The 12,727-nt window shown below is 31.9% G+C and overlaps 1 protein-coding gene across 1 annotated transcript; it reads right to left on the bottom strand.

Moving 5' to 3' along the window:
- Positions 1-2,638: 2,638 nt before the first annotated feature.
- LOC113380621 lies at positions 2,639-3,451 on the bottom strand. Its single transcript, XM_026619792.1, has one exon. The coding sequence runs from the start codon at positions 3,449-3,451 to the stop codon at positions 2,639-2,641; it is 813 nt and encodes a 270-aa protein (XP_026475577.1).
- Between the last annotated feature and the right edge of the window lie 9,276 nt (positions 3,452-12,727).

The following is a 12,727-nucleotide window of genomic DNA, read 5'->3' on the forward strand; positions in this document are numbered from 1 at the left end:
ATCTGCAAACTGCTTGTGAACTTTAGCAAAATGTTCTTTTAATTTGTTCGGTTTCATGCTTTCCGAATTAAGCACTTTATTACATAAAACACACTGAGGCTTTTCTATATTTTTGTCTGTGATGCTTGTGAAACCCCATTGTAGAAATGCTTCTTTATAAGTCGCTTTTTGCCAGATGGAATAAAAGCCATGTCAAAAACACCTGTAGGTACCTAAAACAAAGTTAACTAATACATACCTACAAAAATAAGTCACTCGTGACACTATAAACGTGATAAGTCTTTAATGATGCTACCAATTTTGCAGTGACTGAAGATTTAACTTCATCACATATTAACGTAATTGAGAATTATGTAAAAAAAATAGAGCACACCGCTAATAATTGTTTTTTTAGAACAAAATATAATCCAAATAATTTTTCTAGACGTGTAATTGTAAGAAAATAGGTCATACAATTATGAATGTAGGCATGCCAACGTAAAAGTTTCATTCACATCGCATAGACCAGTATCCTCCACCTCAAAATAAACTGTTGGTATTGGATTTACCTTAGGCAAGTTACATGAACTTCCCGTTTGTAATATCGACTTAATCTATAATAAACAAATTAATTTACGAGTGAATTTATACCATAATTGAAAACGAACGAACTTAACTCGGAGTATTTTCTAGAAGCAAACTTTCGATTTTTATATTTGAACCAGTTTCCGTAGAACTTTAATGGTTTATTCATACCAACTACTCAACGTTATATACCAAGTAAATCGTCTAATTTTAATTTTAACAAACGTCGACAAAACTACAAATTTTCTCAACTTTGATGATTTTTAAAATTAATCTACTGTCGTAAGCTTAATTTTCGTAAGTTCTATAAGACCATTATATACATCGTCAAAGAAAGTTTCATAAAAATTGTCTTAATTTTTCAAAAGTTAATTACAAGAACGGTTCGATAGATTTTCACCTAAAACTAATCGTATCATTAGTTAAATCTTTCGAACAGTTTTTTGATTTTTAAAATCGTTCGGTAGAATGAGCTTAAATGTGGACGAAAAGTTTAACACTTTTTCAAATACAAAGAAACGGCTATAAAATTACTTCGACGTCTAACTGGGTGTTGTCGATTTACTTATCCACCAATACATTTTAATTGGTTATATAATCAACTACTGGCGTGATTATTAAGTAAAATGCGACGTTTGATACTAATATGTTTATTATAAAAAATATGTTGAATATAATGGCATCAGATAGTTGGTGTTTCATACTGAGCTCTAACTTATACTAAATAAAAATTATTAAAAATTAACATTAACAATATTAGCCCCGCCCGTAAGAGGCGGGTTACATTAATTTATGAAACTGAGGGAATGATTTCTTAGACTTATTTCAAGTCATTTTGCAGACACATAAAAAGCTATCGACGCGGATGTAGACGGTCCAGACACATAAATTAAGCTCAAAAATTAAAATATCTTATATTACTAATGCGTTTGTACTTGAAAGTGTGAAAGACATGCAGACGACGGTCCGCGTGGCCTGGCGACGGTCCATCGTATCGGAATACGAGACGATGCGACACCATTACAAAAAAAAACAGTTCAGGTTACCTCCATTGGGAATCCTTAATAGCTATTATAGCTACCGGCTAAACTAACTGGGATGGATCATTCGTTTTATTAACGTTTGACCGGAGCTAGTCGCAAAATATTGCGCAGTGTGCAAAAGCAGCGTGCCCATTCACCGGTGAATGTGCACTAGAGATGGGTAACTCACTCCGGAGTTATCACTCCGATACAACTACTCCCTCGGAGTGAATCCGAGTGGAGTTATATCACCGGATTTGTCATATCCGACTTTCCCAAACTGGTACTAAATCTGTTACCGCGTTTTTGATTTTACACAATTATATAATTGTGTAAAAGTAATATTATGCTAATGGAACTACCCAGGTCCATTTACGGTTTGGTTTTTTCTTAAAGCAGGTATTTACTATTGTTAGCTTGTGTATGAGTGCAAAGTCAACAAGTTGCTGTCCCCTGTTATTCCTTGTGCCAAAGCCATGTTCTTTCACGACTAATTCCTGGTATTTTTTGATGTGCCCACCTTCGCGTTGAAGTCACCCATAAGTATGACGTGTTTGTGCGCCGTTTTTAATGCTTCCTCAATTGACTCATATAATTCGTCGATATCCGTTTCTTCTGCATCTGACGTAGGAAAGTAGACTTGAAGAATGGATATCGTATGACCTCCTATGTCTATATTGAGTATGGCTAAACGCTCCGATATACCAATAAAGCTTTCTATGTTATTTTTTTATCTCCTTGTTTATTATGAAACCTACTCCGTATTGACCTGCTGTCTGTCCTCTGAAATTCCCATTATATCGTAGTTTATAGCGCTTAAACAATTTTCTAATTCTAATTGTCGTTCGTAAGTTGATAGAGTCTTGACATTGAATGTAAGTATTTTAAGTAAGCAATTTTTATTGTTGCTTTTGTTGCTTGGTGTTATAGTTTTCTTTGGAGGGTTGTGGTCATAATCCTCCACGGTGACCAACCGGGTTGGAGGATATTGTTATGTTATGTTTCGTTGAATAGTAGTTTGTTGGGTTTATATGGAGAGGAGCAGCTGTTTGCTACGCATTGCTTTTTGTAGTTTCTTGTCCCTGTGCTGTATTTTTTGTAAGGAAATTTAGCATGCTCGGTTTGTTTACTCCTTCGGTAATGCTGTTAGATCTTCTCAGTGATATTTCTTGATGTTGTGGCTTATTTTTTTTGTTTGTCTGTGTAATTCTTCCTTTCGACATTTCTTCTGTGAGTTTTGATGGCGATGCAGAAAACTTTCTTTTGGATGTTTGTTTAGGTATGACTAGTTTGTCATATTTAAGGAAAGCCATGTTGCCATTTTCTCTCTCTATTTTCAGCTGTTCTTGTAATTGTCTTCTTTTTTCTAGGATCTGTTTTGGGTAATCTTCCTTCATATAGTAGCACGTGTCGCGCAGTGCTTTTTTCTGTTTCAATATATTTATCTTAGTGCTGAGATTTGAGAAGGATATCAGAGTGGGTCGTGGTTTATCGCCCTTTTTTCCTAGCCTTCTAACTACTTGTAGATCGGCATCTGTTAATTTGATTGAAAAGTGTAGGTCTAACCAATTGAGCATATGTTTTTGTAAGGTTTCGTATGAAGATTCCAGTTCTTCGATACCGAAAATAACTATGTTTCTTTGTCTCGCCTGTTTTTCTAGGAAGTAGATTCTCTTCTCTTGGTTGTCTACTATCTCCTTGAGTTTCACATATTTCTCTTCCAAAGCAAGAAGTTTTTCCTCTAATATCCTGTTGATGTTTTGTGTGACCTGTTCTGTGACCTTTAATACACTGTTACGAATCTCTTTTTTCTGGTCGTCAAGTTCCAGCTGAATTTTTTTAAGAGCTTTCATAATTTCATCCATGATTATTTTGGAATTAATTTTATAGTTTATTTTTGTAAGTTACACCCTCTAGTGGCGGCGATGCTCTGTCACCGATACGCGCGCTTCCTAACAGAATGGATAGTGATGATTGTTTATTTCGAAAAGATGGCGTTATTTATGTAAAAATATCGCAAGATGGCTTGATAGGTTATAAAAGGTGTTTATACTTGGGCTACTCGCTCACTACTGACAGTTTATTGTCTAAGATGGCCGCGCACACGCCGTGTTTACACAAAACCGCAGCAATTTCGCTTTGACTCGCACGATGGTGTTTGTACTTGGGCTGCTCGCTCACTACTGACAGTTTATTGTCTAAAATGGCCGCGCACACGCCATCCGTAAATGGACAACCAAACCGTAAATGGACCTGGAAGTTGCCGAATGGACATAAAAACGAGATTGATTACATTCTCACAAACCAAATTCGATCATTTACAAAATTCGAGGTCTTAAACCTGAACTACCCATCTGACCATCGCGCCATCAGAGGTGCAGTAAAAAATATCTAAACATAAACCAAGCAGAGCGCGTTTCACCAATAAACCAGTTTGTCAATTCAATAGTGCAAAGGAAATAGAAATCTATAAGAACCATCTTAAATCTACATTACCTGTGCTAGCAAATCAACAAGCAAGGGATATGATACAAAACTATTACGATACCATTAGTAACGCTATTTTAGAAAGCCAACAACTTGCACATACCAAGAACGTTGTGAGATGCACAGATAAAAGATGGTCAAAGAGAGTAACATCGTGGAATGGTCCAGCGGGTAAGCGAAATCGTGGAAGACCACTAACCAGATGGGAAGACGACCTGAGACGAACAGCTGGCACGATCTGGAGAGATATTGCACAAGATAGAGAAGCATGAACATCTTTGGAGGAGGCCTATACCCAACCCGGGGTTCTTGCCGAATAATATTACATATTACTATAATGTTCATATTAATATTACATATTACTATAATGTTCTGTATATACACGCTTATGTTAGGTTAGCAATAATCATGATATAAAAATTTGTAAATAGGCAAGAAATAAAAGGCTTATTTATTTATTTAATGGAACTACCCGATATAATATTAATTCTCGAATGGAAATAGCAGAAGAAAAAATTAAAAAGCAGAAGTATTATTATTTGGTGAAAATATTTTAGGATAAATGTTTTGCTTTTATTACAAAGTTTACTACAATATTTTTATATACAATTAATCCAAAAAATCAATTATTTTCTCATCAAAAGAAAATAATTAAATTAAATTCGATTCTCAAGTTTTACGTTTGGTCAGCACTGTTAAAATTACGAGCCATTGAGTCGATCATGTGGTCGATCGAAAAATTTTACAACTCGTCATTTATTTGTGAATTATTTTATTGATAATTTTTAATTTCATTTTATTCATAAATTTTCATTTCAAAAAATTAAATGGGGTTTGACAAATCCTTAGATGCACACAATAGAACACATTTGTGTCGAGTATTTCAGTTTCAAAGTGGTCGGAGTCCTGGAGTTGTTAAGCGGATATAACTCCTCCCTGAAGCGGAGTCAAATCCGAATTGATCCGGCTTCGGACATGATGAGGTCACATCTCTAATGTGCACATTCACCAAGAGTGCACATTTACCGTAACATATATAATAAGTTATTTTAAAATTGAGTACCCTCATCAATCATATCTTCCCTTTGTATTGAAATCATTGTATTATTATCTAATTCTATTTTTTTCTGCAACACAGTTTGAATAACCTTCTTCTTTGTCATTTCACAATGTGTTTTGGCAACATTTTTATTTAAGCCTTCGGTTTCGATTCTGCATATAATCAATATAATCGCAAGATCCTCGGCAGCTTGCTCTTCATTTTCAATTTCAATTTGATATCAACCAATACAAACATTTTTTATACAATTTGGCTATACATGAACGAAGGGATTTTAAAATAATTGTGTATAACTTAATAAACCGTGCTACATCAATGCGTTTATAGCATGATGGTAAATTTTTAGCAAATAAATAGTCGGCATATTCTACAATTATATTGTAATTGGTGAATGCCCTCAGGCAAGTTGACCAACGTGCTTGCGACTGATCACAGACAATTTTCTTCGTAATAGAAACTCCAGATCGCACAAATTCCTTTAGGCGTGTCGGTATGGCTACCATATGATGCGCTCCTGATAACATTTGAGCCACTGGAAATGTTCCACTATCGGTGATAACTACACATTGATATAAAAATATATTTTTAGTCAGTTGTTCATCGAATCGGTTTATTTTCTCTACGACTCCCCCGGTTGCATCGATTTTATTAAACAAATGTTTTTTTATTGTAATTGTTATATAATTGCTTCTGAAAATTCGTAAAGTAATGAACTGGATTTATCCAGTATTAGTATTGATATACGCTAAGTTGCATATCCAGGGATCTACGAGGATCCTTGAATGCATGCAATTTGTTTTTCGACTCGTATTTCGCTTGTTTCATTACATGACTTGAATACAAGATTGGAAGATTCATACCATCATTTTGTATTATCTTATTCTCATTTTCAAGGATTCTGGAGCTTTTATTGTTAATACAAAGTTATTCTCCTATTTGTTCACGTTCAGAACCTTTTAATTGTCGAGTACCATAATGAATTTTATCACCAAATGCTAGGTTACAAAAAAATTTGATTCCAGATTTAATGCCGTGAGTAGCTTGTTTTGAAATACCCAACAATGTTCTAGCATCAGCAGGTTAGTTTTTTAGTTTATAAGATTTTTATTACATTTAATATGAAAAAATATATACAATCTATAAATTTACAACATGAATCAAATCAAATCTTCATTTGAAGATAACAAAACAATTATTTAAACTATAATAAATTCACTCAATTATTACTTTAATCAAAATAATTATTATGTGGAAAAATATCACAAAAACCACAAACAATATATTTAAGGACAATACAACACTAACAAAAACATAAATCTGGTGGAAAACTTTTGATAAATTAAAACTGAAATATTTATTTTAACTAAAGATCTTTTATAAAATTAGGTAGCACATAGTTAGAATACCAGAACATATCTTTTGTCACAGAACTTATCACATTAATTGTTGTGTTATTATTAACTAAACATTTTGAAAAAAATAATTTTGAAATTTTATTTATTAATTCCATAATTTCCGGAACTTGAATTGCCTCATGTAGTATTTTGTTTGATATATAGTGTAGATTTACTGGATTCTTAACTATTCTTAAGTCTCGAGGCTTTTTTTTTAATTTTTTGTAATCTTATATATAAAAATGGAGTTCTCTGTCAAATGTCCAAGTACAACTCGAAAACGCCTGAATCGATTTGGCCAGTTTTAGTCTTGAAAAATTCGTGCCAATCCAGAGAAAGTCCAAAAGGTGAGAAAATATTTCAAATCCGCGTAGAAACTTTTTATTTTCAATTTGAAAATTTTTGTAGAAGCGTAATATAAATAAAACAATGGACGGTTGCTAATCCGTGAAATGTCAAACGTTTTTGACAGATGATGTTCAATTACGTTCAATAGGATATTTTACGTGAATATTATTTAATTATGATTAAATTGTAGTTAGTAGCTTTGTTTGTAGTTTTATTTAAATATAAAAACGTTAGTAAACGGGCCGCAAGTGTTACTAGAAACTCAAAATATCAACTCTTTTGAAATGTTAATATGAAAATGCACTTTTTGGCGTTGTAGCACTCTTTTTTTGCAAATCATATTTTTCTCAAACACGGTGCTCTGAAAGATCTCATTTGTATAATTATACACTCATTGGTATTTATAAAACATTTTCTAGGATATATTATTTTTTAATTATGTTATTTCAATTCAGAACCTAAATTTGGCATCGATCAAAGGGATATTTTGTCGAATAGCATTTTTCCATTTATAATATTCTACAATTTACCGAAGAATAGATAGTAATATATGAAGATCCAGGGTTGAAAAACTCTACCACCGACGTATCAAAAACCAGTAAAGTTAAGCATTGTTTAACAACAATATTTGAAAGTAGAGGGAAAAAGATGTAAAACCAGCTATAACCTTGATTCTTATGACTTTGCTATCGGAAGATAAACGGTAATCTTTGAAAATCCACAATAAAAGTATTTTCTTCCGTTGGTAGTTTTTTAGCATTAGTTAAAAATGTAATTATTTTGTAAAATACGTTTGAAACTATAATAAGGCTTTAAACCTTTTTGCCATCTGCCCGTTTCAAGTTACCGCGCCTATAGGGCAAAAAGGTCTAGATAACAAATTTTTGAAAGACAGCAGAAAAGTACATTTATACAATGATGAAGTAGCTGACAGTTTTACTGAACGTAGCCAGATAATTGTTCGTGAGAAATGTGTTATCTGTTGTGATATAGTTGGTTTCATTATTATAATATAATTAATATTTGCTCAAAGTCATTGGACTTTTACATTTGCTTTAATTCATCGAATGTTACTTGAAACTTTTCAAAAAGCAGGTCAAAGAAGAAATTTCTATCTCTCCTCGCAGAAGTTTGAAAATTTTCTATAAGCTCAGTAGTAGTATTTAGTAGTATACACAAAATCCGAACTGTGTCGAAAGCCTTTTCAATATCTAAAATTACCATGCCTGTATTGCGTCTCCTGTTAAGCTTGAATATAATTTGTTCTACAAGTATTGAAAGTGGGTGAAGTGTGGAGTGATTTTGACGAAATATTGATTGCTTGGTATAATTGTATGTATGTTAATGAAATCTAGAATTCTATCCTTAAGTATGATATGATAACGGGGTTGTGATCGGAATTGGTTTCAGATATTGTATATGGTAAACAATGTGTAGTTACGGATATTTTTTGTTAATGATAGATCAATAATGGATGGAGTTTGCAAACTATTAATAGGATATCTAGTTGGAGAAAAAGTATAATGTAATGTGATGTCATTTGAGTTTTCTACAAGAAAATTTTAAATACGCCTTCCGTTAGTATTATTATTAATACAATTCCAGAACTCGTGTCGTGAATTGAAGTCGCCAGCAATCAATATTTTAGAATTTAAATTGAGGATGTTAGTTAGATCTAGTATTTCTAATTTATTACATTCGATATAAATGGACTAGAGCAGTGAACGGTGCGTTTTGGGTCTGAATTTTTTTATTGTGCTCCGAATTGAATGAAATTCTGGAATTAAGTTCATCTTCAAAAGTGAAAACAATTCGGGTTGCGCCATCACCCCCCGGGGGATGACACCCCTTCTCAATCGTGTAATTACATGTTTTTCAAAATAACGTCGGAAATCGATAGAAGAACTAATTATAAAAAAAATGTCTTTTATAGTTTTTCAAAAAAACTAATACTTTTCAAGTTATTACTGGTCACTAAAGATTCATATATTTTTGGCGTTTTTCTTCGTTTTTTTGCAAATATCTCCTAAAATATACATTTTAACGAAAATCATGTAATGAACAAAATAATGTCAATAAAATTTTTAATAAATCGGTATTACATAAAGTGCTCTAGGAAAAATATTAAGCAAGATTTGAAAGAGCAAAGAGTATTTTTTATTTTGTTCAAGATTTAATTATTGTATTTAAAGCCTTCTAGTGTCGAGGTTTTTCATTTTATGCATTTCGGTGAAATTGGGTTTTATAGTGCTCAACATAAGCTTTAAAATGAGTGCTGTTACAAGATTTTTGCGTGAAAAATGATGAGCTATCATGCAAATCAGAAGCATATACGAAAGTTTTTTCTTTTAAATCATATGGTTTAATGAGCGCCATTTCCACCAGAATTAAAGTAATTCACATTTCATTTAGAATTCACTTCATTATAGACATCTTGATGGATTCGAGCAGATTCACTACTTTAGTACAATCTATTTTCAGAAAACTCACGATTTTATAAAAACATTTTTTTTCCATTTTTTTAAAAAATCGAAATTATTTTCATTATATCTCAAAAAGAATAAAAGATACGTATAAAAGCATATAGATAAAAATCAAAGGGATCTTTCTGACAGACACAAAAATTGACAGAGTTATGAATGTTTAAAGACTGCGCAGCCGCGCAAATTGGAAAAGAAAGTTTTTATAAAATCGTGAGTTTTCTGAAAATAGTTTGTACTAAAGTAGTGAATCTGCTAGAATGCATCAAGATGTCTATAATGAAGTGAATTCTAGATGGAATGTGAATTACTTTAATTCTGGTGAAATTTCATGTTGCAAAAAGCTGAAGTGTGACCAAAATATTGTCAACGGTAACATTGTGGCACTCTCTGAGATTTAGAAATTAAACGTTCCCATGATATTTTGTGTCCGGATATGTGGCTTATTTAATTATTAAATTATTTAATATTACATTAATTATTTTGAATACATTTAAATCTTGTTCAAAGTTTAAAAATATTATATGAACCGGGAGATCGTATTTAATGTTGTTCACAGCCTGGGTCATTCTTAATATTTTTTTAACTTTAATATTTCTTCCAATTAGAGAATCATAAATTTCTTCATTTTCAACATATGGAGTTATACCTTCAGCTACTATTTTTTATTACTATGTAATGGATAAGTAAAGTATTGGATTTTATCATCTGTGAGTCGTTTTTGTACTTTGCAGTAGTCATGTTCATTATACGTAGAAATTAAATAATTTTCTATGCTACGGTATTGTGACAGTATTTGATCTTTACTAATTTTCTGGAGTTCGTTTATGTATTTATTGTTCGGTAGTTTACTCTTAATTATAATAGGAGGCATTTTAATTCTTTAGGGAGCATTTAATATGAATTGCAAAAACACAGTTGGAGCTTTTAGTTCAAAACACTGGTAAATTATTATTATTGTACTCACTGTTCGATTTACGATTATGTAATATTTTTGAATCACGATGTGTTCACTTTGAGGTCTGAAACCAGAATGAGCACCAGCTGGTAATGTGTTCTCATGGCCGTGGTGCCTAAGAATTTGTAACCACTTTGTTAAAGACCGCGACGTTGTACCTCCGCATTCGTTGAACCATATTCTCAGCTCGCTTTGTAATTGCAATTTTTCCTATATCTTGTTATCGGAAAACATTGTACTTTTGGCACATACTGTGGTATGTAAATTCGAGCGGACAGCTTCATCAATAATGCTGGTGTTAGTATTAACATTTAAATTCTCCCGAAGTATTGAAAAAAAAAATGAAGTAGACTAGCCATATGGGATGTTTTGCCGTTACTTGATTTTCGAACGAAATGAAATATAGAAAGAATGTTTTATTTGGGTCTTTTGGGTAGCTCTCATCATATTTCCCTAAATTTTGATTGACTTTGTTTTGATTTAGGTCATGACGTTGAGCATTGTTTTACTGGCAATACCCACTTTCCTAGATTTCTATGTTCATAAATAACTCTCTTAAATAAACTCCTTATACTTGATTTTTTGTCATTCATCGTTTCGCTTTCCAACTATTTATTCTCCATGTGACTACAAGTTTATACAAAAAAAAAATACAATTGATTACAAAAAAATGCTTCGGCTAATCTTTATCATAAACTAATCAGTACTAATTTCATTATTAAGCGCTCTCTTTATTATTAAGCGCAACATTGTTTTCTATATCATACAGCTTCGTTTTTATTGCGTAATGGCTGTGCCGGAATGCGCAAAGGCCATACTCATCGGCAAAATCTTCTCCGGCAATCATGCCAAGAGCTAAGAGCCTATCCATCATCAATATTGAAGTCTGTTCTCTTCAATCGCTGCCCTGTTTCAATTATTTCGTTGATATATGAACTCTTTGAATCACAATTAATTAATCTTGTACAAATTAATGTCCTTAGGAGATTTATTCTTCGAGATTAACCTGAATCACTATACATTGCCTTTAACTTTGACCATAGCTGATCTGATGTTTTTCTTTCTTTTATATGTACATATAAACTGGTATCTAACGTTAATATTTCTCTTGCCTTTTCTAATGAAATCTACTTCTTCTTCAAGCCTTGGCTCCACAATGCATTCTGCTAAATTTTCTAAATTAAAAAAATTTATGCTGCAAAAGCCCAATCATCATATGATTCACGTCCCTTCAACTTTTGTACATTTACCTAATATCCTGATGACATAATGATTATAAAAACACTAAACTGTTACTCATTAAACTTTAATCGACATCGGCATTTAAACGACGTCTTCGATACTTATCAAAGAATATTTGAGTAGATAGTGTAAATGAACATTCATTTCAGAAAGTTTCTTCCAAATCTTCCGTATACCTAGTGACTAATTGATGAAAATTGTCAAAAAAAACTTAGCTTAGAGCTTATGATAATCACATTTGCGGCCTGTCAATTGTACATTTCAAATATGTAAAATTGGATAATAAACATTTCTCAAATATTCTGGATATGGTTGATAGTAAGCTTATAGGTCGGTATGACTTCAGTAGACAAGGATCTTTATCTGTTTTAGGAATTAGAATCACTTCAGGTATTTTCCACGCCTTGGCAAACACTTTTAATCTCAGAAAGAGTTAAAAAGTATTGTTATATACCTCAGAGCTTTTGGTGTGAGCTTTGGCTACTGAATAATAATAAGTCATTAATTTCTGAAACTATTGCAATCGTCTTCTACGGATGTCAAGAATTGAGTAAAAACATAAAACATATGTTCCAAAAAAATGTGCTGAAAATGAGATTTTGAAGAGGCGATATACCTTTGAGTTACAGGATTATGACAACGACGCGCATTATCTAAAAGGATTGTGATTATGATTTTCTACATTTTATACAGTTTTGGAAAAGTATTTAAAACTACCCAATTTTGTAAATAAGCCCATTGTGTCATTTTGTTCATATTTTCCCTGTAATTATAAAAAACTGATTGAATTATTCTTTAAAAGTTTTCAAATATATTGCAATAATTTATTTAACTAGTTGGTATTGGTATTTAGCCTTGAGGCAAGTTACATGAACTTTCCGATATGTGTAAATAATCAATTTAATCAATAAAAAATAAATTAATTTATGAGTGGATTTATTACACATAATTGAAAACCAACGAACACGTTAACTCGGAATATTTTCAAAAAGCAACTTTTCAAAAATCAACAATTATTATATTTGAACCAGTTTCCGTAGGATTTTAATGGCTTAGTATGTTTATTAAGATTAAGTACTATATAGTTATACCAAGTAAAACGTCTAATTTTAATTTTACTTAACGTCAAAAAAACTATTTATTTTCTCAAACTTTGATGAATTTTTAAAATT

Source organism: Ctenocephalides felis, unplaced genomic scaffold (genome assembly GCF_003426905.1).
Source record: "Ctenocephalides felis isolate EL2017-DRISC unplaced genomic scaffold, ASM342690v1 CF-g0.4_SCAFFOLD_02259, whole genome shotgun sequence".
Lineage (NCBI taxonomy): Eukaryota > Metazoa > Arthropoda > Insecta > Siphonaptera > Pulicidae > Ctenocephalides > Ctenocephalides felis.

Bases quoted from the DNA above. Each gene is read 5' to 3' on its own strand.
- LOC113380621 (XM_026619792.1), bottom strand. From the start codon at position 3,451: ATGGATGAAATTATGAAAGCTCTTAAAAAAATTCAGCTGGAACTTGAC.